General features: G+C 42.5%; 1 protein-coding gene across 4 annotated transcripts in view; it reads left to right on the plus strand.

Annotated features, from left to right (window-relative positions):
* Positions 1-1,243: 1,243 nt before the first annotated feature.
* The window catches only part of MTMR2 (myotubularin related protein 2), a 62,723-nt gene continuing 39,074 nt past the window's right edge, over positions 1,244-24,892 (plus strand). The window contains exons 1-3 of one of the 4 annotated variants that reach the window (XM_068181467.1): positions 1,281-1,435; positions 3,047-4,644; positions 23,038-23,143. Coding sequence is in view for 1 of the 4 variants with exons in the window: in XM_068181466.1 (XP_068037567.1) it covers positions 1,353-1,435; positions 23,038-23,143 (189 nt within the window). In the remaining 3 variants the exon portion in view is untranslated. Of the gene's footprint in view, positions 1,436-3,046; positions 4,645-4,679; positions 4,934-14,688; positions 14,713-23,037; positions 23,144-24,892 lie in introns of those variants that run through there. The other 3 variants (XM_068181466.1, XM_068181468.1, XM_068181469.1) reach the window with 3 other exon arrangements.

Genomic DNA, 24,892 nt, shown 5'->3' on the forward strand with positions numbered 1-24,892 from the left:
AGGCTGAAACTTTCCCTCCCGCAAAACTCATTTGCCAATTTGGTAACTTTTTGCTCAGAAGATCAAATGAAAAATACAAAAATAAACCCTGCCTCAACTAAACTGCATTTTCATGTTTAAACCAGCCTCAAAACCATCCCACATCAACCTTGCTCAACAGCAGCTGACAGAGACTAAAGGAAAGAGCAACAGAGGCAGTTTTACAGCTGGATCATGCAGTCTCAGGTGGGGATGCTACGATCCTGCTTCAGCATCCTGCATGACTTCTGACAACAGGAACAAAATGGGAAACAGAGAAACACACTAACTAATTTGCTCTTTGGAGTCTGAAGAGGGATGATGTTTCAGTTATCATTCTACAGCCATACAGTATATAAATGTTTTGAAGACACAGAGTTTATCCTATTTTGAGGTAGTATTTAGACAGGAAGGTCCATATGGATGGATGCTCCTGACATAAAATGCTCTTTACCAACAAGCAGGTCTTTCTGTAAACCCACCAGCCTCCTAACACATCCCCAGCGGTTCATTCTTTTTGCCTCACGAGATTCTTGCCAAAACAGCTAAACATTTGAAAGACATCTGCACCCTTGATATGGGAGGCTTAACATGCAGTTCCTCAGTCTTTGTAAGCAATGCCAAGAGCTTTTCTCCTGCTCTTCGGTTGCTTCAAGGAACTGGGCACAGCGTGGCTCTTCCTGCAGAACACTTGATACCGAACTGTGCCTGCAAAGTCTTCCGAAGACACATCGCCATGGATGCATTCGAGCTTTCTCTCGGGTAGCTTCACAGAGGCTCCGTGCCAGCGCCCTGCAGCCGTGACTCGTGTCATTGTGACCTGTCACCTTCCACGGCCCTGCTCCACCCACTCGAGGGATGGACTCAGTGAGGATTCTCGAGCAGATAGGGGCAATTACAAATGTGAGGAGCACAACTGTTCTAACTGTGGGTGCAGAACCCAACTGGAAAGCCTAACGCAGGTGAGCTGACTTCAAGAGGGATGCTTGAGAGAGGCCACTTCTTTGCTCTTAGGAACGACCACCGTGCTCCGGGGATGGAACCCGGGAGCTGCCACCTTCCGTCGGTTCTCAAGAGGACAAAAAGGGAGATCGCGGCCCACTCTGCACCCTCGGATGCAACCCCTGCGCCCACCGGAGGGCCGGGCGGGCGGGCGGGCGGCAGCGCCGCTGCCCCGCTCCCCGCTCCCCGCAGCGGCTCGGCCCCCTCAGCGCCCCGCCTCGGCCCGCCCCCCGCGCGGCACGCCGGGCCAGCATGGCCGCTTCCCGCCCCGCCGGGCGCCGGCCGCGGGGCTGAGGGACGCGGGGACACCGCCCGCCGCGGGGCCGCCCGGCATGGAGGGGAGCTCCAGCTGCGAGAGCCTGGGCGCCGGACGGGCGGCGGCGGCGCGGCCGCCCAGCGGCGACTCCCTGTCCAGGTACCGCCCGCCGCAGAGCCATCGCCGCCGCCCGCGGGGCTCGGCGGCCGGGGACCACCGCGGGGCGTGGGGGCAGAGGCAGGGAGCGGGGAGGGGCCGCCAGGGGAAAGGGAACCGAAGAGATGGAGCTGGTGCTGTTTGCTCCCTCCGTGGGCAGGAGGCTCCTACGTTTCCCCGGGGTGGTTCTCTCCTGCTGGGATGTACCTGCGCTGGGGGTGGCCGTGGGGTGACGGAGCAGGAAGGCAGGCGTGGGCTCTGCTTGGCTGCGGCACAGCCATTCTCTCTTTCAGGCCTTTAAGCAGAGCAGGAGATGCAACCTCCACCAGGCTCTCGGTAAATCCCTGCATAGGCAGAGCAGTTCCCCTGCCCTTGGTACCTGCGGTGGAGGGATTTGGGAGAAGGGCAGCGCAGGTGAGCGGTGCTGGAAGGGCAGGCGCGGCACCTGCTTGGAGCTGCCTTTCAGCACACTGCCGTGCCCATGCCAGGCCTTGCCCTCTTCAGGAGCAAATTTCCTGTGGCATGTTGAGCCTCTGTGGTTTTGCTGTCGTGGTTTTTTCTGAGAGCCTGACTTTGCGGTCTGAATGGCTTGTAATGCCATGTGGGTAATATTCAAGGTCCTTAGGCCACAGAAGCCAAAAGGAGACTTCTGTGTTCTTCTCACTGTCCGTGAGCTACCAGTGAAATTTTAATTTAGTGACTGAAAGCACATCCTGCTTGGGCCTTGTGTTTGATAGAGAAGGTTGCAGTAGGGTAGCAAGGGCAGGCACTGAGAGACTGATAGGGCTGGTGGTGTGGGAAGCCCTGGTGTTGTGGTAGAGCCTGGGAGAAGGATATCCTGATGGCTGCTGAAGGTTGTTCAGTCCCGTTCTGGCTGCCCTTGCCATGCCCAATTTGTAGGATCACTGGATAACTCAGGCTGAAGAGATCTCAGCATCCCTTAGTCCAGCCTCCTGCTCATACCGGAGACAGCTTTAAGATCAGATCGGGCTAATTCTGGTTTTTACCCAGTTTGGTCTCGAAAACCTACGAAGATGAAGTGCATACAGACTCTCTGGACAGCCCATCGGCATCTCCTGTGTATCTTTCACTGGCACTGGGGCTGCCTTTTTGTTGCCCCTAAAGCAGTCTCTCCCCAGTCCCTCCACACAGGCAGGGTGCTCTAGCCCCACTATCCCAGTGGTTTTCCCCTGTATTCCTTCTAGCTCCCTAGTGACTTTCCTGCACTGTGGGGCACCTGGATGAAGTATTCCAGAAATGCTGTGCTGAAAGCTAAGTAGAGGGGAATCTTTCCCTGGATCTCCTGGCTCTGCTTCTGTTCTTAGAGCCCAAGATGCTGGTGGCCACTTCATTGCCAGCATCTCAAAACTCCCATGCTTGGCTATTACCCAGCTGCTCCTCAGACAGGCATCACCCAGTTTGCACTCGAGTTTCTTCATTCTTGAGTCCTTCATGACTCCTGACCCTCATTTCACCCTTCTTCAACAATTTTTTCTCCCTGCTCTCTGTACTGGTTTCCTTGTGCAGTTCTACCAGTGCCCTGCCAGAACCTGCAGGCTTCTTTCCCCCTTACCTAACTGACCCAATATATTCTTCTTTTTATCTCTGCATCAGCTCAGGCAACTTGGACCCATCTGGAGGTCATTCACTGTAAGAGGCCTATGGACACTAAAGAGAGCTTAACTCAGAAGAGCCAGTGGCTACAAGGAAGCTCCTGTTGAGCCTCTCGGCAGCGTTCCCTGCACGAATGGAACCGTGGGGAAATTGAGATGATAAATCTGTTGCTGTTGAGCATGCACAAGGCTGTGTCCTCCAAGCCCTGGAAAGGTCCAGACTAACAGATTCCTTGGGATGTAAAAAAAGCTTATTCAAAAGCTTTCAGAATCTCAAGTCTCTGCTTGAACATCTAGAGCCCATAGAAGAAAGCTAGCCAGTTGGGAAGGTTTAATGTACTCCAAACAAAATATAGGTATTTGAAATAGATTAATGTTTTTCATTTGTAATTACTAATAAAAATACCCTCATCTTGAGTTGGTGTAGGCTGTGAAACTTTTTAGTTGAAATGGTTCAAGATTAGTGCAAAACTACAAGAAAATAAAGCCAGAGTCTTGTAATGAGAGATGCCTGGTGACCTTCAGAATGTTTATTATCAGTGTCCCTTGCCTATCTAGTGATGCATATGCACAAATAAATAATTGTCTATGAATTGGACAGTAGATTGATTATCATCAGGTTTTTTTTCATTGAAGCTGTATTGCAATTTGATTTTATACATCAGAATAATTCTCTGAAGCTAATTGGACTATTTGTATGCATTGAAATATACTTATTTTAATCTCTTTGATTGTGATCTACCAGCAAGACCAGCTTCAAATTGTAACCTGTGACACATTTTCACCAAATGATTTTGTTTAAAAAGAAGAAGTTAGCTTTGGGGGTGATGTGAGGAACACAATGAATCATGAGGATGCTGTCATCAGTTTTGATAATTCATTTTCTTTAAAAGGAACAAAAATAAAAAAATTACTCAAAAGTCACTCATCCCAGAATCACCATTACCTAGCCATGTGAAGCCTTACTGAGTTGTAGTTACTGAATTGTTTTATGCAAGATTTAGAAGACTTGGAAAGGTGCTGATATGAAATGCATACAACACTGCATTCTTTAGATTCTCTTAGCTCCTGATTGGAAGTATTATTATTTCTAGAGGTACTTAAGGTCTATCTCCTCAAGGAGACATGCTTGATAGAGTTTACTTATACATAAGGCTGCTTACATTTGAATAAGTGTCTTGAAGAACATTATAGGTTTGTCTTTTAATAAAGCACATGAGATATGGCAATAAGGGCATTTGACAGTGAAAGTTGCTTTGATATTTTAGTAGACCCTAGTAATGTGCAATACTTGTGGTCCTTGAGGAAGATGTAGGAATAATTAAACAAATGTTACCTACTTTCTGTCCCAACTAGAAAAACATTTGAAAAACTCCTAATGAGACTTACAGTGTAGTTGTTTGTACAGGGTGAAAAATTGCCAGCTCTCTGTGAAAATACCGAGTTAGTTTCAGATGAGCAGGTCACAGCTAATTAATTCAGCTGCCCTCATAGTTGTGCTGAAGCAGCTGTTCTGCATTTCAAGTCTTAGCTGTCTCACCCAGTGCTGGCTTTGTGTGGCACGGCACCGGGTTCTGCAGCTCTCTGTGGTTTCCAAAGGTCAGTACTTAGGATGGACATTCCCCTTCTATCCTGTTCTCATGGAAGACACATGACCATGAGCCAGTTACTCATAATGAGCTGTAGTGGTATTTGACTAGCAGCTTGCAAGAAGTGCTTGTGTGTCTGCGGTGTCTGTCCAGGAACAACCCGTGAGACGGAAGAAGGAGGGAGGTAAAGCACTGATTCAAACATTTGATGAGCTGCAGTATGGTTATGTCCAGAAGAGTGAGTTTTTCTCAATGTAATGAACTGCTTTTATATCTCTAGAATGGTCTGAGGATCATAGGTGAGTGAATGATAAACACAGTTCAGCTGTGCTGGTTATTCAGACTTCTTCCAAGACCATTCTTAAAATGAATTTGTGGGTGGGTTTGTTTTATTATTGTTTTTGCATATTTGAGGTTGCCTATGGACCCTCTGACTTCTGGAATTCAATGGAACAGCCAACAAAATTCTACCATGATCTTTTCCTTTTGTGAAAGGGAAGCCAGATAGAGTTGTGTATGACTTTAGGGAAAAAGATGATGGCAAATTTCATATATTTACTTTCCATGGGAAGTGATTAGGCATTTTGTTCATGCAGTCTATGTGGTTATGTTCTGTAGTTTCAGAGTGAGCATACATCTCTCTGTATTCCTCAGAAAAAGCATGTCACAGTTCAATCTGAGCAATGGTCCAGTAAGATATCTAAGAGGCTTTCTGTTAGGTCTGCTGAAGATAAATTTGTATTGCCTGTACAAAAGTGTGGAGGTGATTGTGCTGTAAAAAAGCTGTTATGAGAGATGTCAGTGATATTTCAACATCAGTATAAAATTAGAGAAAGATAAGGCGGTGGGTAGATGTTTCCCATCAGCATGACTGTAGCAGTGCTTGATGTTATGGCTTTCTTGGTTGCTTGTTATCACCTTTGTTCTGGTGTTTATCATCCACAGAGGTCTGCAGACACGGTGGACCCTATGCACTGCACTTTTACTGAAGCATCTGAGAGCAATCATGCTCCTTGTCTTTATGTTTGCAGGGATAAGTCTGAAAACATAAATTCGGTGTAAATCAGTGCAGCGAGGTCTGTTGAACCAGTAACTCCATGAAGTATGAACTCCCCCCTTGTCTCAAACAGGGCTCTGTCAATACCTGGTCTGATGTAAAGCTGTGTTGAAGGAATTCTTTCCCCGTGGGTGAGAGTGATGCTGGAAGGAGCTGGGTGTGTGAGCTGTTGGCTGAGGAGGGCTTTAGCTATAGCACCACATTGCTACCAGATGTATGAGCTTTGCTGATTGAGTTGTTTTGTGATGAGTCATTGAAGTTAGAGTTTGAAAAGGAAGATGTTTGCCAGTTCTAGTGTTTGGTGAAATGCGAGTAGCTGTCATTTTCCTAATGGGCTTCGAGAGCATTTCTTGCATTTGATTTCTTGTGAGTACAAAGCAAGATTTCGCAAGAGTTGTTACCATTAAAGACAAGTACATTACAGTGCTGGCTGAGTGTTGATAATGAACTGGGTTTGCATCTCAGGAACCTGACACTATGCCTACAACTAATTTAGTGACTCCAGATGGGCTCGTTATCGTTGATTTTAATAAATGAGTGATAATTTCAAACACTTACTTGCAACTGAAGTCCATTCTGAGGCAGGGGTGGTTTTTTCTGGTGTACTGTGTATTGTGAAGATGAATAGCATTTCTGCCTGCATATAGATTTGCAAAATGAGGAAAATCTTTTTATACTCTCAGGGTTTGGGGCAGAAAATAATTAAAATAACATTTAGTTAAAAAGACTTTTGAGCTTTTAATTTATAGCAGTGAAGAGAAACCATTACCTCTAAAGAATCCACAAATTTTTTTTACTAGCCATCTTTGCCATGCACATTTCTGCTTCTGCATTCAGCAGAAACCATTTCTACTGGTCTCAGAGTGTGAGAGCTTCAACTTAAAAGTTTTCCTTTGTCAGGCATCTGCACCTCTCTTGGTTGCAGTTCTGACCACTGAATAAAATGCTTTTTATTGATGACAAAAATATTTGGGTTTAAGCATATTTTCCATTTGAGAATATAAAATACGATTGACACTCACCTGTTCATCGTGTTGTAATTAAGGTTACACTGGTGTTTAAAAGACTCACAGGAATTTGCATTATTGTAGTTCTAGCTACTGTTCAGATGGTGATGCTTTCTGCGTTGAGGAAATGGGGACCAGCTATTTAATTGTGCCTAAGCCAGGACTACTCTATTTTTAATAATGCCTGCTGGGTAATTTTACTAAGCTTTTAGAAGAAGAGTTGAGTACTGAGGCTCCTTGCTAAGAGATTGGGCACAGTGTGAGAAAGTCTAAGGGGAGACATGAGGCAAGATCTGACAACTGGCAAGGAATGAAGCTAGGCTCAGAACACGACTCTCTTGGGTCCCATCAAGCACTGCCTTCTCTGAAGAGAGATGGTAATGCTATGTTGACTAGCAGTCTGTTTGCTAGACAGCGCTGAGTTGTACACGTAGTTCCTTAACTACAGGCTATTTACAGCATGGCTGCAATCACAGACCCAGAATTTTAAGATTGTGGATGCCCTGACAGTGTCAAATTACACAATTCCTATCTGTTGCATGATTGTGCTCATGATAGGTTAACACCTATCTCAAACATATTTTGTTACCTATTTCTGATGTTTTATCATCTCCCTTCCTTTGCTAATCCTTTTACACCTCATGTGTACAGGCAAGAACTGCATTTGGAAAGGTCATAATACCTCTTTAATGGCTCAGCAGATCGATTGTCCACATCTTGTTTTTCATTAATCTTTTCCTGATGACCTGCTTTACTGTTACTGGTTCTTCAGTTCTGAGAGTATCAGCAATGTAAAAAGAGACCTGATCCATACACCAAAGGGCTATTGTTGACTCAGGAGCTAGACTTGAGCTTTGTGGTTCCCCTCTAGTTCAGGATATTCTGTGATACCAGAAAGCTTAGTCAAGGAAAATAAACAACAGGCCTTCATAAGAAAGGAAGCAAACAGTCCAGAGGTCACCTTGATATATGGGTGTTATGTACAATGTAGTTGTAATACAGCACACGAAAAAGTCTTTTTATTTGTCGCTGGGAAGCCCATTCCACCATGAGGGAAGATAGTGACAGGAAGGGAATGAAGTGCTTGGTTGGTAGAGATGTCTGGGATAACTCAGGGAAGTGAGAATACAGGAGAGACACTGTCACAGTAATTACTCCATCTTCATTTTTAACTGAAATAGCATCTTGCTTTTTTATTGCCCCAGTAACTGGGAGATAATTGAAGAAAAAAAAAGTGACAGACAACAACAAAAATTCAGTGGAACTTTTCAAGTATTTGCTTTTCCCTTTCCTACCATCTGTAGTTACTTTTGCCAGAGAATGTTCTCACTCAGTAATTTTCCAGTGATTTCAAGGTAGCTCTATTTTTTGTTTCTTTCTTGCTTCTCTGCTACGTGAATCCTTTGCCATTGCTTTCTAAACCCTGATATATTTGATGAAGAGAATGTGTTAGCAGTTTTTGAGTCCATAACCCCTTCAAGGTGATTTTCTAGTAGTTTTGTTAGCTCCTTACAAATGCTCCCACTTTACAGATCTGGCTTCTGTAGTCTTCTGGCCATGGCTCCAGAATCATTAATGCTGGGTCACCCAATGATTCAAATTTGGTCTGGGTCAGGTATGGATGCGGGATCATATTTCTGCTGAACTATTTGGAAAAACAGGAGGTTTTTTTTTTTTGTTTTTTTTTTTTTTTCTCCTTTGTTCTGGGAAGACTGGCAACACCTGTTTAGAATAAAACAACATTTTTATCTGGATTTATTTACTGTGATGTGAAGACTACATGTCCAGACAAAGTGTTCCACTCAAAACCTTGTTCACAGCCAAAAAGGCAGCATGTTTTTATGTAGCAAAGAATTTATTCTTAGCATAACTGAAATTTTGGAAGTCTAACCATGATTAATCCAGATGCAATTATTACAGAAAAATAAAGAATAATAATGTAATAAAAACTGTTGTACCTTTAGTTCTTGTTTTCTATGCCTCTTCCTGGTGTTATGTACACCCCTCTTCTAATCCTCTGGGTTCCAAGGTTGCTGATTTTGTCCTGGTAGTAGTGGGTGTTAAAGCAAATTGTCAGCATCTGGAGTCCTTTCCTGGGAGAGGTATGAGGTTCATCATGTTGCTTTTTTTTCTTTCTCTCTCTTTTCCTCTCTCTCTCTTTACTGTAGGATCCACCTGGGGTCATTTTACTATGTTTGGTGAAACAACTTTACACCTGTCTCTTTTCTTCATTGGTCTGCTGTTCCACATTGCATCCGAATTTTGCTATATATAGTTGCTTTTATGGGTATTAGATACCTTTTCTTTGTTCTCTTTGTTGTCTCTGAAGCCAGTTTTGTCCAGCTCCAGGTCTGCATTTCTTTGGTTGACCACTGGTGATTTGTTTATGGCCATGGTCTCAGGTGCCAAGCCTGTTGCCCTGTTTCTCATCCTGTGCCTCTACTCTTCCATGCTACATCCTGTGTCTCCACTCCTCCAGTCCTCTGCTGTGGTACCAGGCTGTTGTATTTCTCTCTAAAAAGTTACTCTGTTAGTGGTAAATATTCAATATAGAATAGCTGCTTTTTACTGCTGTCTGTGCAAAACTGTGGTTGTACCACACACAAACAAAAATTAAATAGAGGGGATATACATACCTGACCAGTTACAGAAATTGTAGTCACACCTAAACCAGTTAATCCAAAGCTACAAATAGGCCAAGAAAAGGCAAAGCAAAAGTGACATGTTCCAAGGCCTTGAAAATGCACTACAAAGCTTATGGCCTATGAAGAACAATGGCAGTACTGAATGACAGGGCTAAAGGTTAACCCAACTATTTTTTTCTGTACAAAATATAACTGCTGGAGTGAATATACCTGTGATCGTTGTTTGGTATTTTTGTGATCAAAGTGTTTGTTTCATTTTTACCCCGGTACAAAATGAACTGGTATATGAAGTACTGAGCTGAACCACAGCCTCATTCATACCTTCTGCCTTTAGTGAAAATAAAGCATTTGTGCTGTTTTTATTGCTGTTTTAATAAATCCTATTGTTGACTTCAGTTGATATCACTGCTCAGTGGTCTACTCAAAGAGAAAGATTACACACATTGGTAGTAGGATTGACTTAAATCTGCCCAGGAAAGGGCTGGAGGCTGGTAATGAGTTCGGTGCAGTTGTGAGATTGAAGCACCTGTCTGCCTACTGTGGAGAGCAGATGCTGAAGGTAAGGGCAGGTCACTGGGACCTGTAGTACCAGAGAGGAACTGCTGAAGGATGACTGTTAAAATCAGTTGATTTAACCAGAAGATGGATGCCTTTGACAAATCAAAATTGATCAGCGTCTCACTTGTAAGTAGAACCTCTCTGAAAAGAAATGAAAAATGTGGGATCTTCTGCTCATATTTTACCCAAGTTGACTTTTGGAGTAGACTGTTCTTGAAAATTCAAGCTGTGTCTTCCAATCTTAGAATTGATATCTCACTCCCACACTGCAAATGAGCCCCCACACCTTATGAGGGAGTACTTCCCAAGTCTTCTTCCTCAAAGGTGAGTATGCTGACAGAGTAGTCATTAAACACTGGGGTGTGAGAAGGAGGATGTGGGGGTACTATTGTGGATGTGTTCAGGGTTTGTACAGCAGAGCAGTCTTGGGCCTTCAGTACTCCCACCTGTTTGGGTACGGCTTCTGCTGATCACTGCTGTCTCCAGCACCACAGAAAGAGTTCACGTTTTTTTGTTAAAACATACTCTGATTCTAGATTACACATTCTGATTCCACTTTCTGCTTCCACCTTTCATACAGAGAAATACAGGCATCCTGCGTGAGATTTTTCTCATCTGATTGGATCAATACAGAGTTCTGGTAGTCTCTGGGTTGGTGGGGTTTTTTTGGGGTTTTTCTAGGTTTGTGGTTTTTTTTTGGTTTTTTTTTTTTTTTTTTTGGTTTTTTAGACAATGAGTCATCTCAGTTTCTCCACAGTGACTCTAAGAAGAGCCTACAGTGAGTAATTCAGATGTGACCACCTACAGAGAACTCCCTCCCCATCATTGTGGTAAGGGCAAAGAGAGTATTGAATTTGGGTTGTTCTCTACTCCAAAAAAGGAAGGGCTTATTTCTTAACTCACAGCATACCTCTTTTTTACATGTTAACTAAATATATTCGTAACTGAGAAGAGAGCAGAGATTTGTAGTCTGGTTTCCTAAGCCCCATTTCTCCATGTATGTGTATATATTTGTTTAGTTTGTCCACTGATAATGTTTCTAATGTTTGGACAGTTTTAGCCATGTGTTACAGAGGAGTGAAAATAGTAACTTGTGACAAGTTTTGGATTTAAGCAAAAATGGATATAGGAAGGGAGGGTACACCAGTTCTTCCTTTACAGAAAAAGTTTGTTTGATTTTCAACACAAGGGAATACCTAGATGAGAAGGATATCGTGAATATATGCAGATTGTTTTGGACAAGGCATCTCTCAGGTTGGAGAAATACATTACATTCTGTTATTTTTACATTTCTGTCTTCCCCTTTGCTTTCCCTGGTGTCTGCTAAATGGTATGTTCAGTTAAACACGCAGCAAATAGAAACTACTCTGCCACAAGACACTGATCTTTGGGAAACTAGGGTAGGATCTGGTTCAGATTGCTATATCTGCATGGGAAGTAGGTATCTAAAACCTCTACCCTGAGCAGAATCAATACACTCAATAAGTAATTTAGTAGAGCAAAGATAAGGATCCACTCTGGGAAGGCTGAATAGTTGTCTAAACTCCACTGCCTGGGTTTCCCTTGGCTAAGTAGAATCAAATACACCGTGTTATATACCAGCCAGAGGCAAACCATTCTAGCCTCATTGATTCTACTTGTTTTTTAGTTCCTTGGTTTTTCATGTACACTGGTTTCAGCTTGAGGAAGCAGAAGTGGCAGGAGGAAGTGGCTGTGGGTGATCTTAGTTTAGCCCTCATTTCAGATGAATCAGAACTGATGGTAGCAGAAAATCCTCAGATGAGCTTACATAGTTTGTATTCCTCATTTCACTGCAAGGCAGAAGAATTCGAAAGACCTTTGTTTTCAACATGTACCCTAGAACTTCTTCCTCATGTTGAGATGGAACTTCTTGTGTTTTAGTTTATGGCCATTGCTCCTCATCCTGCCACTCGGCGCTACCAGAATGAGTCTGGGGCCATCCCCTGGGCACCCACCTTGGAGATACTGCTGAGATCCCTTCCCAGTCTTCACTTCTCACACAAGTGCTTTGTGTTTCTGGAAACATCTTGTGTTGGCCTAGGTGGAATTTCAGGAAATGAAGCCCCTAAATTACTGAATACTTTTCTAACTTGAGCCTTGAGATTTTGCTAGGGACTAATTTCATGCAGGGGCTGAAGTGTCAACACAATAAAGGTGTTCCCAGTCTTTTTTTCTGAGCTGAATGTGGCAGAGCACATGGCTGTGTAGTGTCTGTGAAAGCCTAGCAAGGTGTTACAGTTTTGCTAGGTGATACAACGTTCTCCACATTGGCTATATTTATACATCCTTTCATCCTTCTTTTGATTTTTCCCAGGATGGAACAGGTAATGTCATTGATTAGTAAATCACTGGTATTTTTAATTCCTGTGGATGTTAGGTTTATTGGGGTGAGGGGGTTGTGTGTTATGTGTTTTAAAGAAAATCAGAAAGTTTAACAATATTTGTTACATTCTAACTAAGGTGTTTCTTAAATAGGGACATGGGAAGGAAGCTAAGGAAAACCTGAGACAGCGCATGAACTGTGAGAAGTACATGTATATTTGATTAATCTAAACACAACTGGTTCTTAATACATGGCTAGAAATTGAGGCACTGCCAGAATACAAATTGTAAAAGAGAAGTTACAGCTCTCTTTTTATTGAGTTCTTGTTTCTGTCCTAAGGTAAATACTCATTAATATAATTCTTGTTTATTTTTCTTTCCTTTATCAAGTTAATAGATTTTTCCTAAAAAATAAAAATTAACAAGAAAATGAAAGATTTGTTGTTCTCTGTTTCCATTTTTTTTCTTTCTCCTTGCTCTCTGGTTCTGGACTAATTTTTGCAACTTGGCATAGGAATGTCTAAATTTGCATCAAAATCCTGATAGTTTTTTACTTGTAAGTCTTTCTCTGGCTTGATAAGTTTTTAAAGGAAGGGTGTCAATGTTTATAAGGTAGATAAAAATATTTATTAACTGCAAGGGTGATTTTGAATTGTATGTAGGATTTCCATCATCACTTTTTTCTTTATTCAAAGTACTTGTGGAGACAGTTAGATGTTGCCAGCACTCTTTCTCCTGTGGGGTGCAGTGGGAAACCCAAGTTTGCTCTGATGTAGGAGATAGCAGCACCACCCACGTATCTTAGTTCTCTGCTGCAAGACATCCTGAGCCCTGGAATCAGTTTTTTCCACAGGCAGGTCTAGGAGACAGTGGGTGTTCTTGTAGCACTGGGAGACACCTGAACTTGGATTTGTGAGTTCCCATTTTGCCAGAGCAGTCATGCAGCATGGAGATTCCCTTGGCTGAGGCAGCTGCCTGGGCTGTCTGTGGGAGAAAGCTGCAGGTCAGGACATGTGCTGGTTCATCACAGCCCAGGAGATCTCTTGCCAGACGTCTTGTCAATCAGCAGTCTCCGTGATGGCATTCTGTCTGTCCCTGTGCAGAACTGCTTCAGCCATCTGAAGCCTGAGGTGCTGCAATGTCTCCACCTCAGCCATATTTTTTTAACCTTGAAATAGTTTTCTCAGCACAGGCAAGATCTTCATTTCTAGTTTAGTCCTGCCCTCTGTAGCATCTGATACTTGAAAACAAAGGCTCTAGCTTCTTCTGAGCAATACCAGAGATGCCAAAAAGCATAGCAATAACCCGGTGTGTAGGAAGGCACAGACAAGAGCAGATGAGAGCACTGTTCTCGTATACAGCATTATTTATGTTGGCAGTAAACAGGGTTGTGTTTTGAACCTCTCTTCATCTTATAGTCTTGATTTATCTTCAATGCTAAGGGCCTGTGCTGGTGGTTGTAAACCCCTAAGCTTTGGAGCACAGACCCAGATGTGTACATCCTCACTAGGAGGTCTGTCAGATGGACAGGGCTGCCTTTCCATTGTTGTCACCTGGGGAACGTGGGATGCCTGCCTTGCCTGCCACTCCCTGCCCCAGCTCCTAATGCTGCAAGCAAAAGTGCTTGTGTTGGGCTGGATTTTGCAATCCAAACATTTCCATTAGGAGCTGGAATCAGAACAAAATACTGGATTATCAGCCTGTTTTCAAAAGGTAGGCACTAACTTTGCACTGCCTGGATATAGGCTGAAGTTAAATTGGTAGAGCAGAGTCAAAATGTCAGTTCCCTACAGAAGTCTAACAACTTCTTGATTTTTTTTTTTTTCTTCTTTTCTCTTGTAGCTGAGGATCATCCCATACCAGCTGGGAGCTTGTTAGAAACGGAACTTCCCTTTTGTTTCTCTCATGAATACAGATAATTTCGTAGTTATCTTTCTTGTGCTGATCAGAGAATATTGATTCAGGGGTCTCATAGCTCTTGTCCTTCCTGGTTTTTACCTTCTGGATTGTTGACTCATGGGAGCATGACACTGTGGGCTCCTTGCTGTTATTAATTACATGATGCATATTGGTTTGTCTTTGGGCGTTGGTCTTTATTCTTGGAATCTTGCAAATATTTTAAACAATCAGCCTATTGTTTAGCAAGTGCTCTGCACACACTGTAGGCCTTTTGTGAATTTCAGTTTAAAAAAAAAAAGAATGACTAATGGAGCACAAACGGTGCTTGTGACACTGTAGTCCATTGTGTAACTATTGAGAGCAAAATTTACATTCCTAGAAAAGCTTGTTCACAGTCAAAATACAGGACATTTTCTTTATGGCTCATGGGAAAAGATGTACTGTATATTCAGCTCGGGATGCTACTTGGAAGGATCAACTTTTTAAAAATGTCATTTTCCTGCCTTGGAACATTGAAGTCAGACTGAGACCCAGCTTTGCTTGGCAACAGAAGTGACTTTTTCATTCAGGCAAGTGGCATGGGGGGGCTATTTTAGGTGTGTCACATACATGCATCATGATTTGTTTGCTAAAATGGCTTCTCCTCTTTTAGATTATGGTAAACTTTGACATTGATGGCCCTTTTAAATAGTGAGAGTACATTAATATATAATATAAATGTATGCCTTCTCTGAATGCCAGAGGCAGCCTGGCAGTCTGTGCTTTTCTTCAAAAGCTTTTTTTAATGGCTTTTAGTTCTTCCCCTCTGAGGTTGTCACAGGTCAAGCAGAGGTTGAACTGGGATTTTTAAATGGTTAGAAAAATCGTGAGTTCCAGTCAACTCACCTGAAACTAATAGCTCTCTGTCCTGCATGTGCCTAAAAAGATGATACTGGGTGCTCAGAGGGGTAATGCTGCATCTTACCTATGTTATAGGTAGTTTCCTGTGGCATTTGATGTCTAGGTAGAATTAGTCTGTTTTAACTTTTTATTTCACTGTGAAGAATTAAGATCCAGTCACTACTCGCTGGCGATACTACTGCTTTGTCTGTCAGTGAAATCTCTTTGGGAAAGGCATTGCCTTTTATAATGTGCAGACGTGGTGCCAATCACTGTGGGATTCCTGTTCTGGGAGGGATGGTGTTAAAATGGTAAAACTTAGTTTACAACAGCAGAGCCTGTTCATGGCAGAGTGGAAGCCAGCACAGAGTACCCAGCTCCTGCTGCAAGGCCCTGGTTCCGGCAAGATGCCAGCTGAGCTTTCAAGTGCTTGCCTGGAGAGGGGTGTATGAGGGATTTCTGAGGACCCTTAGGAATATGTGTGTATACACAGATAAGGACTGTGGGGACCACTTAGCCTTAGCACAGATCCACAGAGAGCTGCTGCAAATGGGAGAGTCTGATGTGGGCAACAGCTGGGTGTCCCAGGCCAGTTCAGCCAGTACTGGCTAGGACAGAGTCATATTCATGGAGAACAAGCACTGGTTTGTCTCCCTCTGCTCTGATGTGACCCAGGAGGTTTTTCAATATTACCTTTTTCTTCTTTTGAAGAAGCAGGAATGTTGGAAGTATTGAGGAGGGAGAGTTGTCAGTCTGAGTTAGGGAAGTGAGCCGGGAGCACTCAATACCTCTGCAGCATTATACTTGTAAGAGAACTGCCCAAGTGCTACAAGTTCTTCTATTCATTGCCCTGCTGTAAATTCAAATCGATTGGACCTACCTCTCTTGGCATCTGAAGCTTCAAATTAAATTGTATTTGCCACTCGTCATCATTAATTTGCAGTTTTCACCTTGATTAATTTTTATAAATGTACATAATGAGAAACTTTTAAAAAACAGGAAGAGAGGAAATGGAAATTTGCCCTCTACAGTGTTTTTCTCATTTATGATCTCTGTGTCTGAAACTGTATTGCTCAGTGGTGCATTTTGTCACCTGTTTTCTGTGTCAGTTCAGTGACTATTGAAACAAAACATTCTGTTTGATACAGAAGAAATGGTGTGAGCAGCTCATGCCAATTAGAGTCTGAGTAATTGGCACATCATTGAGAGCAATGAAGCAGCTTCTTGTTGTACTGACAGGGAAAGAATATTCATAAAGAAGGTGCTGGAAAGGTGGCTTTATCATCACTGACTACTGATTTTAGTTGTGTTATTTACAGGAGTGAGCCACGTAAGTTTTTAAGACATTGGTACAAAAAATAGGTGTCCTCAAGCCCTGTGCATGTACTGAAACTCCAAGTGGGCATATTTTCCAGAGATCATATGCATATTCCCGCTCCTGGATTTAGAAGGGGAATTTTAGGGATCAGAACTTAATCTTATCTTCTTTCTTTTTATGGCCTCTGGGTTTTTTTTTTTTTGGTTCATTTTGGTTTGGGTTTTTGTTGAGTTTTTTTTTGGTTTTTTTTTTTTTGGTTTTTGTTTTTGTTTTTTTTTTTTTGAGAGTATCTTTCAAGCAAGACAAAATGCTCTTTTTATCTTTTCAGTGTGAACAAGTGTCATAGAACCATACAATGGTTTGGGTTGAAAGGGACCTTAACAATCATCTAGTTACAACCCCCCTGCCATGGGCAGAGACATCTTCCACTAGACCAGGTTGCTCAAAGCCCCATCCAGCCTGGCCTTGCACACTTGTAGGAATGCGACATCCACAACTTCTCTGGGCAACCTATGCCAGTGTCTCACCACCCTCATCATATCCAGTCCCTTTCTGCACAGGATTTACTTGTCTTTGGGAAGGTGTGTATAATTTATGTTCTTGCTGATCAGAAGTATAGTAGAATGAGTATATGTTTGCTTTCTGTTTTAGCTGGACAGAATAAGGCACACTTCTAAGAGCTTGCTCAGAAATTACCATTCTCAGTAATTACAGGCTGAAATGGTTTAGCCAGATCGCACCTCATATTCATTTTGTGACTTCTGTCTAAGATTTTGCCAGATGTTTGGTTTTAAGTGATACATGAAATTGGTTGTTGAGACTTTTTTCCTTGAGTCACATGATATAAGGGAAGAGGTTGTATGGAGTGGTATGATCCTTAGGCCTGATGTTCACAGAAAGCTTTTCACGGACATCTAGTAGGGGTTTTTCTTTCCTGTGGAGTGTGAAGACAGCAAAGTAAAATGTCCTGGCTTTGCAGTATGAAGAATTGTATTGTATTGACTTGTATTAAGTTCCCAACGACAGGGCTTAGGATACAGATAGAAGAGCTCAGTCCTGCAGAAATAGTGCATTTGTCTGCATCAAGTTAAAGCTTCAGAGCTTCATGGTTTGATTTTTCTTTGCATCTTTGTGCTTATTTTCTACCTGACTTGGGTTCACTGTCATGCTCCGATCCTCACAAGGTCAAAGCACCCTCTTCAGAAGCTTGTACTTCTGCTTTCTACTTCCAGGGAAAATTATTGCTTCTCTATGCTAGGAAAGAAAGAACTTCATATTCAAACTTCTAGTGTAACAGTTGCCAAACCAAATGGCAATTATGAGTTTTGTTTCTCTTCCTGGGCTTTCTTATACATCATATTTTTTATGTTGCAGGGAGATTACCTTAGGTCATTAATGACAAATGCCATTTAGTGATACTTTTTGAAGTGGCTTAAGACTTTATCACGGGTTCCACACATAATATTTCCCCTGCATGTTCATAGTTTAACAGGTCAAGTTTGTGCATCACAGATACTTCTGTTTGCAGCTTCTTTCCATCTTTGTTGACACTTTAAGCTCAGCATGCTGGCATACCTTCAATTCTGCTACGGGTGCAGTAATACCTTTCAATTGCCTGAACAGGAAACACCTGAGGGCATCTGTCTGAGTCTGAATTATGTTTGAAAACCATCTGGCGTATTGTGGGATAGTCCTAATAATAAAAATGAACACTTTATCAGGAGTTGAGTCAGTGTGCTCAGTTTCCAGTGTAATACGCTTATTAGTTGCATGTATACATTCTATGTAGCCAAAGGGTTACTACTGCATGCAGACATTGTATAAGACCATTGTGCCAACAGCTTGCATTTGGACCATTTATCATTCAAAATCTGGCTATAAAGAAAAGCATTTAAATAATAAAAATAATTACCAAGATGAAAGACAGATCAGTGTTAGTTGCATCCTAGACCTGTTTCCTGCTTCTGCATGGGGTAGGAATGAGGAGAGGAGTAAATAGGGATGGCAGTCACAGGAATGAGGTGTGTTCCCTGAAGGTGCTTTTGACCTGTTGAAGGGGTCTTTTTTCATACTTAACACAGACATCCATCAACAAGGACAAGGAAGAGCTGTCTGGGCCTGAAGCATGGGGAAGAGAAAAGCTCCAGGAGGTCCTTGGTCATCCCTGGTTCCTCACAGGAGCTCACTTATTTTTCTGTAGGCAGACTCCAAAGTATTTTGTGAATCTGAATATATGTTGTTTTCCAGAACCTTAATGAGGTTCAGAGCCAATACCATAATTTGCATGTTTAAGTAGTATTGCAGCTAGCAGTGACTGGCACAGCTCTAGTGATTTTTAACCCTGGCTGAGATCTGTCCAAACCTACCTGTGTTCTCAGATGTTTGTCAGGTGCTCCCCAGCCCAGCACTTACATATGCCCTTGGTGCCCTGGCCATCCCTCAGGTCTGCTCTTTGTTGCCTTGCTGGTGAAATGCAGCTGTTGGGGGTTTTTCCCTGTGAGAACAGAATGTCCTCAATGGGGTCTTCAGCACATTAAACTGATGCCAGACATACCTGTCAGGCTGCCAAAAGTACTGCACGAGACAGCTTTAACTTCACATAGGAAAAAGCTGGGATAATGTGCAGAAGCCTTGACAGAAGCATGAGTAAATGATTTGCTTGAGATGATGCAGAGGGGCTGGTGGCGAAGCATGGAGGGAGCTCTGGTGTCCACACTCTGAGTTTGTGTGTCAGTGCCAGGATGCTCTCCTGTTCTCCCGCACCCAAAGGCATATGAAACTCTGTGGTTTGAGGATCTTTACTGTTGTATTGGCAGCAAAGGCGAGCTAAGATTGACTAAACCACTGAAACTAATAAACTTCTCGTGTGCATGCAGGGACATCAGATTAATTAGTTTGCTAAGCAGTGGAGCTGGAGCTGTGCAGCTGCCTGACAACGAAAAGAGGAGGGAGCCACAAACCAGCGGCCTTTCTGCTGTCTGCTCCTTCCTTCCATCTCAGCTCCCTGGAAATGGCAGATGAGGAGAACAGAGGTAGCGAGCCAAACATATGCAACCTATGCATACTGTGCTGAGCTGCATAATCCAGGGGTATTGTTCGCTCTGTCTGCAGGCATCGCTTCCCAAAAACTCCCACTGCTGTCACTGGAGAGAGGCTTCACTGGTGGTTTTTGCAGGAGCATAGGGAAATTGGTGTGGGGAGATTTTGAAAGTCCACTTCTAAAATGCAAATGCTTTCCTTCTTTAATAGCCACTTGAAGCCAAGCATGATCAATAAACACAAAACATTTTCACTGCTCAGACATGCTGTGGATTATGGTTCTCCCCCTTTTTCCTTTTCTTTTTCCCCTGCATAATGCTGTTTGCCCCTTACTTTGAAATTAATTAACAATTTCATAAAAATCTTTGGTTTACAATGATTAGATAATTGCTGCTTGTGTATTAAGCAGTCACTGGGAATGTGTCTGGGCAGACAAATTGTGTCAGCAGAAAAACTGGTGAAACTTTGATCCTTTTGTTAGCACTCTTCCTCCCTGGGAGCTGTTCAGAACAAGTTAGACAGACAGCTCTTGGGAACTGTTTGGGTCTAGCTTGTCCTCACTTTGGGGCAGAGACTAGCACGCTTCACTAAACCTGTCCGGTCTTTCCAGCTCCCTTTTCTGTCTCTAAAGGATGTTAAATTTTTGATGCAAATGCTTCTACCAATAGGTTACTGTGATTTTGCTGTGGTTGCTTGGTTGAGTAAGCTGTCCTTCATGGGGTACAGGGCCAGGTCAGCTGCTGGTGTGCCCTGGCTTAGGTACTTACACCTGTGCTAAAGGATTTGTAAACTCAGCAGAGCTGCTGACCTTTAAAATGCTTTTAAATATACAAAAGTGTGGGCCCTGAAAGGAGAGGGGGCTAGAAGGCATGGCTTCTGGAGGCTTACCCTGTGCCTCTGGCTCCCCTGGCTGGAGCCGGTGTGGGAGAAGGCGCACTGGGGACCCAGGGACAGGAGGAGTCAGGCTTGTCACCAATGATAATGGCATCTACAATATCTGCTTGCTCTTCATTGATGACTTTAAGTACCTTTGAGTACCTTAAAGTACACTCTGAGTACCATCTCCTTAGAGGTTGCTGTACAGTGAAAGGGTGCTGCTCTGTGGAATGATTAAATTAAGTGTTTATTTTTTTTAACATGCTGTTAAAAATCAAGTTAATTAAATGGGTGCAAAGATGAGGGTGAAGACTGACCATGCAGAAACCAGGCTGCAAGAAGTTTCAAGGGAACACATAAGGGGTCTGAGCTCATTTAAGAAGAGTAAAGTAAAAATATGGTTTAGTGCAAAGCCTAATTTAGCATGCCTGCAGGCTGCTGTGCGCAAAGTGTTCTCAGCCTTCCTCATCATCTCCAGATACAGATTCCTTCCCTCTCTGTGTGCTGCATCTGATGATTTATATAGCCATGTAATGAATCCAATCAGCCTTGTTACCCAACAGAAGACTCTCTTCATGTTTATTAATAGTTTACAGCCCATGTTCAGCAGATTGAACTGTGCATCCCATGATGCCCGTCCAGCACAATGGAGATGGCAGCAATGTGCAGTTTGGGTCGAGAAGAGAGAGAAATGTGAGCAGCCCATCAGCAGCAGCAGACACTTTATATTAGTTTTGTTGTAGTGTGAAACTATGCACAGATACAGTGCTTATATGAGGCCTTTTCATTCACAAGAATGGGAGGTTTTGCAGATTCAGTTCTTGCTGTTTTAGTGTAAAATAATTTTCTGCCTGAACAGAGACTGTAGAGTGGCTGTGGCATGAGTTGTATGCACAAGTCCCTCCGGCCATCTGGAATTATTTGAGTTTACCTGGCAACCACAGGAGTTGAACCCATTGGAAAGCTGAGTGATTGGCTGTCGAACCTTGTACAGCAAGTGCATTCAGTGGAATTGTGCTAATCGATAGGCACACCAGTGTAATTTATTTTAAATAACTTTTTACTGTTCCTAAAGGTTACATTTTGAAGTTTCTACTTCATAGGATGAAAGAGGTGCCAGTGCTCTTTAATTCTTGAATAGCATCCTAGGTTGACAAACAGACAGGACTAACTCCCAGCAAGAGTCCACTTTTTCTGTGGTCCTTTTTAACATTCTCTGTGCAATACTTTGCCAAACTCCAAAGAATAGAAATAAAAATGGAACATTTTGGCCTTTTGGTGGCTGTTTATCAGCAGCAAAATAATTTTCAGACAATTACCAAATCTCCAGGCCCTTTGAAAGCTCAGATGCAGCTATTTTTAGGTTGTCACATGTCTAATTAATATAAGTAGTAACAGTAATACTCCTGCTGGTATTCTGCTTCAGCCAAGGCTAGGCTTCCAAGCCAGATAGCTGATCCTTAGGAGTATCTTTACATCCACCTAAAACCTTTGTGGGGTCAGTAAGAGTGTGGGAATTAATTGGCACAGGTAGTATTTATCACTGTACAGTGACTTCAGGGAGTAACATTGTACTGCATAGGATCTTTCTTTACAGTCATCTGGGGTTTTAAAAGCCTTAGTATCAAATGCTAATTTTAAGCAATAGGGTTCTAGGAGAGGTTGCAACATTAAAATGCTGTAAAATATAAGCTTATTTTAATTGTTTACAGCTATATTAGGAAAAGTGTATAGAAAAGGAAAATTTTTGCTTTGTTATTCAGAGAACTGCATTTTATATCACCAGAGACATATGCTGGGAGAGTCTTTTTATTCTCCTCAGCTTTGTATGTATCCTTGAAGAAGAAAAGTTGTGTGCGATGAAGAGAGTTTTAATTCTGAATTTCTTCCACCACTGTACAGCTGCGGTTGGGTCTGTGCTGGCGTGCGTTCAGGAGTCTGTTTTCATCCCCTTGCAGCACACTAATATCTCCCATCTGAAGGGCTGAAATGGAGGCCCTTAGTTTCTGTAATTTAGGATTTGATCTGGTGCTGAGGAAACTTCCCCATCCAACCATCCAGGAGCCAGTCTGACAGTCGCTCTCTCACCACCTGAGCTGGGACCAATGCCCCTTTGCAGCTACGCACCCCACACTCACAGGCAGACCACTTTTCATTACCATCTCGACCCCAGATTTCCCATAGCAGGGTCTCAGATGACTCAATCCTTAAAACAACTTAATCTTGGTCCAGTAACTAAATAACAAAATGGCAGCTCAAGCTGGTGCCTCTGAGGAGGGACCCCAAAAGGAAACCCTGGGCTTTTATACCCTGGCAGTCTAAAATGCAGGAAGGTCTGGGGTCATTGGCTCCTGCCGTGTCTCTGAGTGTCTGGTCACCTGGCTGGGCCACAGGTCCCCAGGCCCTTCGCTGTGCAATGGGTTGGCAGTTCTGGCCTCTTGGCTCGGGCTCTCACCACACACAGCTCAACCTGCAGCTCCGCTGCAGCTGCTCACCCAGCTTCGGGCACTGAGCATGTTCCTCTGCACAAGCTGGTGGTTGTGTTAATGTTGGCTCAGTCTGAGCCGAGTTTTAGTAATGAGTTGTGCATGCTTTGGTAATCCCTGGTAATGGCAAGTAGAACAGGTTCTCTTAAAGCACTGCTGAGGGCTGAATAACGGAGAGTGGAAAGGATAGGAACAGTGAAAAATGCATGATATGACTGTAAGCGAGTGGCTGGACTTGTCAGCTTTTGAACTTTCTTGGGCAGAGTTTTGATACACTCTTGTGTTTCTCTTTATAGTGCTTCCACGTCGCAGTCGGACCATTCCACTCACACCAAATCTGCTTCTGGTTTGTCATCTGACTCCATCTCCACCTCAGCAGACAACTTCTCTCCAGATTTGAGGGTATGTTTTTTCTTAAAAAATAAAAAAATACAAAAGTGTGACCTTCTTCAGAGAACATTTTGCTTTTGTGAGTTTGCTATAGTAAAATAATGTCAGCTTTCAGTAATGCCAAAATATATTTAGCCAAATTACTGAAAGGACCTGAAGTCAAACAGGTGAAGTTGAAGTTTAATCTCTACCATATGATGTTCTTCTTTGTAAAGTTGTTTAATCGTGAAAAAGCTGACTCTGCAATCCTCACTTGGAGATTAATTTTCAAAGCCACTCCATTTACTTTTAGGTGCTTTAAGTGAAATCCTCAACCTGTCCGTTGTATATACTTTTTCTTCCTTATGTATGTATGTTATGTGTATGGGTATATACATGAGGAGTTCAGTCTTGAGAGCTTCTGCTTGTTTGTAAGCACTGAGTCCCTGGAAGTATCTTCTTTCAGAGAAAGATTGCAATCTCCAAGCTGATAAAAATAATCTTCTGTCACAGTGAATTGCTCTGACATAAAAAAAGGCCAAACAGGGCTCTTTTAAGTCTGCTATTAGATTAGTTAATTATAAATTCAGAGTTCCAGTTCAGTCACGGGAGTTTTGAAAGCTATCTGTATGTTCCTCTTATGAAACCAAGGGGTTTGTTGATATATCTTAGCTCTAAAAAAAAAAAAAGTCTCTGGGTGTAAAACTGTTGGTACTGGTACATTGTATTAACAACTTCAGCATTTCTCAGCTGTGGTTGAGAATCTTGGTAAAATGTAAACACAGTAAAATTGCATAAAAATCTCTGAGTACAAAGCTAATTCGTTTGACAACCGTGATGATTTTTCATCCCGTGAGTGCTGTCTCAGTCATCCATAATTAATAACAGAGAGTCCACCTGTTCGTAAGTGACAAGTATATGAATGTTTCTTTGCAAAGGCAGCTTATTAGCCAATTTTAAGCTAAGATTTGGAAATTAATCAGTAGTTTATATGCATTCTATGATAGTTTGCACCTTTTGCCTATGGATACAAATAGTTATCTTCTGAACATGCCTGGGTATGGAAATTTCTAATGTGTCTGAAGTTTTCCTCTTGTGAAGTCAGGGTATTCAGTTACTCTAACATACAGAAAATACAGAAATTCTAACATACAGAAATTTTTAGGCTGAGGCTAAGTGGCTTATTGATATGAATAACATTGCAAATTCTGCTACAGCTCTAACTGTATAATATTATGTTATATATATATAGTATTATAAAAAATTAACCTTCCTTACTTAATTTTTTACTGAAGTTTGCATATATGGAATTCTTTTTTCAGTTTTGATGTGCAACTCATCTTCTCACAGGTTTTGTGACACTTGAGGACTACTTTTAGAAGTAGAGAACAAGCCTTTTTAGAATTTAAGTTAATAAAATTCCTTTTTAGAATTTAAATTGTCTTTCCCTTCCAGTGGTTAAGATGGCTCAGAATGTTTTCTTTGCAATCCTGATTGTGTCTTGTGACTCTTTCCTCCCTTTTGTCACCTTATCTGTGTGAACTGTAAACTGTCTGGGCAGGGATTCCTACTCTCCTCAGCTTGTCTGGTTTTCCAGAGCCTCTGTACTCACTAGCAATCAAAACCAGTGTCCACAGAGGAATGCTCACTTAGCTGCATGAGAAATTTTTTTTTCAAGCAGAAGATGCCTGTGTGTTCCCGGAGGCCATTAGAAGCCCATAATTTCATGCTGTGCCACAGTTCCTATAATATGCAGGAGTGATTTCTTCACAGCCTGCCCGC

This window comes from Anomalospiza imberbis, chromosome 2, assembly GCF_031753505.1.
Source record: "Anomalospiza imberbis isolate Cuckoo-Finch-1a 21T00152 chromosome 2, ASM3175350v1, whole genome shotgun sequence".
Classification (NCBI taxonomy): domain Eukaryota; kingdom Metazoa; phylum Chordata; class Aves; order Passeriformes; family Viduidae; genus Anomalospiza; species Anomalospiza imberbis.